The sequence below is a fragment of the Hypanus sabinus genome, chromosome X1, assembly GCF_030144855.1.
Source record: "Hypanus sabinus isolate sHypSab1 chromosome X1, sHypSab1.hap1, whole genome shotgun sequence".
NCBI classification, from domain to species: domain Eukaryota; kingdom Metazoa; phylum Chordata; class Chondrichthyes; order Myliobatiformes; family Dasyatidae; genus Hypanus; species Hypanus sabinus.
In genome coordinates, this window is record NC_082738.1 from 51,969,901 (window position 1) to 51,976,393 (window position 6,493).

The following is a 6,493-nucleotide window of genomic DNA, read 5'->3' on the forward strand; positions in this document are numbered from 1 at the left end:
GTATGACTGAAAGCATATAGCCATTGCTATCTAAAAATCAGTCATTTTTTCTGGTACGTAACTACCACAAATCATGTAACCTTTTTAGTCTAATTGATAGAGAGTCTGTGGGATGTATTGTACTCCTGGTCAGTCACATCATCTGGGGCCTTGGCATGGTGTCCTGGTGGGCTGGTGGGTACCATGACCCAAAACTGTTAATGTAGCTGTTTGGAGGCATAGTGGCACCCTTGTTTGCCATGGCAACGTCCCAGACTGGTGGGATATTAGGTGAACATGGAGACAAAGCAGCAGAGGTGGGCAGATGGTCACCTTCTTGCACACTGGAGCCATGTTTCATCAGTTTCTTGTACTTGGAGCGCTTGTTCTGAAACCAAATTTTCACCTAAAATAAAATAGAAGCACAGGCATTATACTTACTTCACTCACTAAATTCAAGTTGATATTCAGCCCACATAATCCAAAATCGTATAGAATATGCACTTTTAAGGGATTATTCATGATTCTAAATTCATAAGTGATCTAGCTACATCCACCCCAATATGTTAATGTTTGTAGAAAAAAAGATACCCTCTAATGTATATGGAAGCCCAATCTAGAAGAGGGGTTTGCTACAAAATTTAATTATTTTCCAATGGTCTTGTCAATCCACTGATGCTTAAATTCAGACTGATCTACAAAGTAGCCCTTCAGTAAATAATCACAAAAATCACATTTTGAACCTTCTGGAGGAAAATGAAACATCGTGTGTAAAGGAATTAAAGACTTGAGTTTTGATATGGACATAGACAAGGAAAGAACATACAACAATGATAGCTTTAATTTGGGTCCAGATTCTCCTGTCTGCATGACAGGCAGATTCCATGGGAAAACAATGAGGAGTTTGATACAAATTGACATACACTCATTAGTAGAAGCAAAAATATACTTTCACTATAGCCTGCAGACTTAGTGATCTTAAACTATAGTTTTGTTTTAAGATACAAATATATAGTTTCATTTAAATGTTCTATTTGGTATAGAAGTTACAATTTTTATAGGACACTTTTGGCTCCAAATCAATAAGGTTTAGTTTGAAATTAGTTCTTTTTAGCCAAAGAGACATATGACACAAGGGGTAATGTAGTAACTAGACATTTTGCAATCAAAAGTGAGAATTTCCCTTTCTTTTGTAATGAAGACTTTCTCAATTTGTATTTTGCTGCATATTTAAACTCACCTCCTGTTTTAGATTGAAAACCAAGTTTAAGGATTGTGCTATTTACTCCTCGATTTAGTGTAAAAATGGAAAATACTAGAACCCTCACCTCCCAGAGTGTGATTTTTTTAAAAGTCAGTTAAGTGCTTCAAGTCTTTAATTATCAGGATTTTGCTCAATATATGCCAGTAATGCCATTTTAGATGATCTTTGTTGCTGTGTTAAAGGGCAATGCAGGTAAACAGCTTATTTGTCCCCTGTTAGAACTGTATATATGTGCAAAATCAGATCAGGCATGGACTTTCAAAGCAGTTTCATTTTTGAAATGCATCCCTAATTTGTCTTAAGTATATTTGCATAATGTGTTATATTTTAAGCATGCTAATCAACTTCAGCATTTCTTTATGATGGCTAAGTAGTAAATACTTGTGGTTTGCACCCAGTGTCAATCTGATTGTGCATATGGCCACACAACATTCGCAATATATTTCAGCAAATTGGTTAAAGCTCCAACAGTTACTGAAATTTGAAAGATTATAATGCCGTTTATTAACATTTGTACATCTTAACTATTGCCTCCAATAAAGTTTTCTGTAGACGATTTGAAGATTCCGAAATTAGAGTATTTAATCTTTAAGACAAACGTGTCCTTATTTAGATAATTCTATGGTTACTTTAATTGGGATTAATATGCCCATTTTAATTAACCAGTGTTATGGCATTGCATTGCGATTAATTCTAAACATATATTAAATTATGTTTTGAAATCGGACTTTTAAGAACTTCGAACTTCCTTGGTAGAGATTCTCATTTTTAGAAACAAAACCCCGGGATCTTTTTCTTGAGTAGCACGTATTCGGGATGATTATTAACATTCACGGGAACTTGAAATCCTTGTGTGATCAACTTCATTTTAATGCACGAATTTTGTTAAATCCGTTTCAATTGAAAACACTGGGAATGCCCGAAAAAAGTAAAAGGTAGAAACGAAGAAGATCGCGCTGCGTGAGAGTGCAGCAAGTTATACCTACAATTTTCTAAGAATACCCAAGTAATTTATACGACCTTAGAACAATTCAGTAACATGAAAATTGATAAATGCATAATATCTTGGAGATTTGCCCAGAATATTTGTTAACTTGATTCACATAATTGAGAGCTTGCGGTACGTATAACGTGCATGACGATAATGAATTGGCTTACCATACGGCGATGAAAAAATGTTTTCTTCCGTGTGCTCCGACTACCTGTGACTTCACGCGCATTTCCTTCATGCACTGCACTGCCAGTTTTGAAATACACTAAATTCCGGTTTATTGGGCCATCGATTAAGCGGGCAGCCGCTTATTTCGGAAAACTCTTGAACAAAAACTTAAGAAAATAGCCGGGATTTCCTTCATTTATTTGGGACTCTATGCCGCTTAATTGGGGCAAGAGACTGTTGCCGAACAGTTTCTTACTAGCGTCAGTCGCGTGCGCTTGCGTGGCCGTGAGACAACACCGTGCTTTAAGCGAACAATTTTTAAATAGCGTCAGTTGCGTGTGTTTCTGTTCAAAAAGCAGCGAATTTTGTCACTGATAGTTGGCTAGAAATAAGCAGTAAAACAACTCAGAATTGTTTTGCTCACTGCAGTTTCAAGCATTCAGGCTTGAAGATGCCAGAAACGGTCGGGAGTGAAAATGAAACTCTTTCACTACTTTAACAAGTTAAACTACGAAGAATTTGAAGGTATTAATAATCATCTTGAATGTTACAATGAAAAATGAAGATTTAGAGGATGTAATCGTTGAAAGCATTGTATGAAGGCAGTCCATTATCTGCATTAGGTTTCTGTGCTGATTTTGTTCATCTACAATAAAAAAAAAACGAGACACGGACGAATTCCTCGGTCGGTAAGTATTAGGAACTAGCAGTTTTCTAGTACTGCGGTAGTACTGATAGTATTTTAATTTGTTCTGGATTTAATTTCAATGCATAATATGTTACCCAGTTTGTCTTTTTAATACATTTTAACTATTTCCATGACATTTCGGCTAATTGGGGCAGCCGCTTAGTTGAGCCAAATGTACTGGCCCCGTTGTGTCCCAATTAATCGGAATCCACTGGATTTGAGAGTCTATTAGTTATTACTAGCCACCACTTTTAATTTATTATATTTAGCAATTAAGATGCGGATATTGAAAGAAAATGCCAAGCTAATATGCCCCTATTTGGGAAATGAAAAGGTTATATTCTCGTCGCCAAGCGTTTCGTGCACCATGGCTGCACTCACTACTCGTGTTTTAAACAGTTAACTTATCAGGAAAAAGTAACCGATCTACTTGGGCCTTTACTTTCTGTACTTTAACTGATTAATAGTGACAGATCAAATAAAAAGATAAAGAAACTGCAGAAAGTAGCGACACAATAAATATACTATAATTGGCCTCTGCCATTTTATTGGGCAGTGGTAGATTGCTTTGGTATAACCACATTCAACTTGCATTTTTAAAAGACACAGCGAGATTGAAAATTTAACTTGCATTCCAGTTGAGTGTAAAATTTCGGCTTTAAATTGAGATCACACACGAATACCAAGGGTCCCACGCCTATTGCTGTAAATTCGAAGTCATTGTTAGTTATGCAAATTCAATGCATGTTTTAACTAAAGTGCCAAATTCAACTGCACCAAGGTGTTGAAGTTTAAGAATAAAAACTGACCTAGGTAAATCTGAATATCTTTTCAAGCGCGCGTGTGCGTGCGCGCTTTCCTACAAGAACAAAGAGATTGCATTTTCTTTAAGAGGACCCCCATATTTTCAAGAGGGGTGAATTTGTTCTGGCCGGCACCCTACCTGAGTCTGGGTGAGTCCCAGAGAGGCTGCCAATTCTGCTCTCTCTGGCAATGCCAAATACTGCGTCTGCTGGAAGCGATGATTCAGAGCCTGCAGTTGTAAGCTCGAATAAATGGTCCTCGGTTTTCGGATCTTTTTCCCTTTCCCGTTCAATCGGATTTCTCCATTTTCGATTACAGTCGACTTCTCGTGTTCTTGGAGGGAAATTGGAAACACTGAACCTTAGGTACATTACATCTTTGAATCACGACCACCTCTCCTTTACTTCCCCTGTCCCAACAGGTTGAATCAGATTACCTTGAAATGGTGATTCCCCGAATATAAAAGCTAGCGCAGCAATGCGGATTATTATAGGGAGAAAAATACGCTTAACTCTGTTAGATTAGAACAGGATCAGAATCAGGTTTAATATCACTGGCATATGTCGTGAAATTTGTTATTTTGCGGCAGCAGTGCATTGCAATACATAATAAAAATATAGATTACAATAAGAAACATAAATTAAATTAAGTAAGTGGTGCAAAAAGAGAGCAAAACACAGGACGCGCTGCAGGAGCTCGATTGTATGACTGCACTCCGATATGGTTTACTCACAAATATACACAAAAGGGTCAAATTTCAAGATTCTTCACGCCAGTAACATTTTGCTCGAGAGCATTGCAGCAATTCACCGCAATCGGTCAGAATTCAATTTACCAATTTTCCCCAACAAAGTGGACCTCTCGCCAAACAATGGACTATTTCGCCGTAGCGTCAGTCAATTGCTGAGACCTTTGGCAGGAGACAGAACTATGAACGAACAAACTGCTGATTTTTTTTCTCTCAGCATTAAATTTGCTTAATTGCGCGTGTCTATTTAAAGAACGCAATTAAAGCTTTTTATGAATATACAAATAATGTCATCAAAGGCCTCTCAAAATCCGGCATCGCGATTCTAAAAAGTGGGCTGACTCAATAACAGAATGGCGATGGAAGCACGATATAAACCGGTGTATACTACAATGGGGACCCGCGTCTGAACGGTTCTTACCTGTGTCTTCTAACCTGGTGTGACCCAAAGTGCTGTTGTTCTGGTATGGCATGTACGGATTAGGTGCATGATTGCTAACTGGGCTTGGGTACGGGTAACCCAGCGATCTGCCATACGAAGAGGCGCCTGAGTAAGAACCATCGTGCTGAGAATGTCCGCTCGAGTGCAAGCCGTGCACCGGATAGTGTCCATGGGACATGCCAGGGGATGACTGCTGAGCTGGATGTCCAAACTCCAGAAAGGCCGACTTGGATGAGTCTGGTGCTAACAGACCGTCAGCCATCGCGGTCATAGTCATCATTAACGAGGAAGTGCACGGGACTGACTAGGAATTACCAGCCTGCAGGAAATTGACATGGAATTGACGCGCAACATGAAACTGACACAGAGGCTGATCGCCAACTAAATCCAAGCGTCTTCTCCTCAATTTTCCAAGTAGAGGTGATTTCCCCACTTGTACGCTGCGTGAAAAAAGAGGGTTAAGTTGAGAGAATTCCCCGTGAAATTCAGGAAAACTTCTGGATTTGCATGGCTGCTTCATGCATATGGATCTGATATGCAAACGTATCCAATTGGCTGTCTCCTGCCTTGTGATTGGACAAAGGGCGTATTACATCACTAGCCCGGCGGCGATCCTAATTAACTTTAATTAGAATCAGTTAATGAAAGCTACATTTCCATCAGCGAACAACCCATCCGAAATAATCAGTAGACAATTTCATAAACACGTTATAACATGCTATGAAACTGTTTTATGCGTACAACGTTGGCTTGGCCCGAAAAGCCGGTAAACAAATATTAAGTGAATATCAGAAATGTAGCAATCATCCGAACGCAGTTTTGCAACCGCAAATTAACGTCCTTTTCCCCTCTGAAAAAAGAAACGGATCGTAAATGAGTAAAATACGTATACGGGAGGAATACTGAGCGGCCGCTTTAAGAACCCCTCGTGTGCTTAAAATGCCATCCTGACTCGATCTACAACACTTGGGAAACAAAAGTTCACTCAGCACTGTTTATGATGGAATGTACTGCACGCGTTATTTAAGGCAATATTTAGAAAAATACGCTTTAAATTATATCTCAATCTGTCTCTCTATATTGTTTAAATCAGGTGAGGATTCCTTACAATTTATAAAAAAAACTAACAGGCGCAAAAAAAAACTTCGTATTTTTAAAGTGTGATTCGGGACATTTACCTTCTACTTTATCCCTTAATTATACCTGGTCTCTTCCGCTATCTGCTAATCAATGCGGCGATTTAAATGACATTCTCATGTGATACCCACTTCAACTATAAACGTCTTAGCCCTGTCACAAACGGCGAGTTGTCTGGCGCTGTCACTGCTGTCTTTCGAGTTTGGTGCGGCTCGGTGCATCAGGTATTTGTCACATTAGGGAAAATGCCTGCATTGATCATTTTACTGACC

At 38.8% G+C, this 6,493-nt stretch overlaps 1 protein-coding gene across 3 annotated transcripts; it reads right to left on the minus strand.

The window, feature by feature from the left end:
- On the minus strand, positions 1-5,364 carry LOC132384501 (homeobox protein DLX-6-like). Of its 3 annotated transcripts, none has more exons than XM_059955649.1 (3): positions 5,064-5,364; positions 4,034-4,227; positions 1-385 (listed from the first exon to the last, which is right to left on the minus strand). In XM_059955649.1, the coding sequence occupies exons 1-3, from the start codon at positions 5,362-5,364 to the stop codon at positions 134-136; spliced, it is 747 nt and encodes a 248-aa protein (XP_059811632.1). In that variant the 3' UTR covers positions 1-133. The 3 variants fall into 3 exon arrangements, with proteins under 3 accessions (XP_059811632.1, XP_059811631.1, XP_059811634.1); XM_059955648.1 differs by having other exon boundaries at positions 5,043-5,364; XM_059955651.1 differs by lacking the exon at positions 4,034-4,227 and having other exon boundaries at positions 206-385.
- Positions 5,365-6,493: the final 1,129 nt, after the last annotated feature.

Bases quoted from the DNA above. Each gene is read 5' to 3' on its own strand.
- LOC132384501 (XM_059955648.1), bottom strand. From the start codon at position 5,364: ATGATGACTATGACCGCGATGGCTGACGGTCTGTTAGCACCAGACTCA. The intron at 4,228-5,042 runs GTCCCCATTGTA...TTTCCCTCCAAG, and splicing joins TAAGAACCGTTCAGACGCGG to AACACGAGAAGTCGACTGTA. The intron at 386-4,033 runs GTAGGGTGCCGG...ATTTTATTTTAG, and splicing joins TGGGACTCACCCAGACTCAG to GTGAAAATTTGGTTTCAGAA.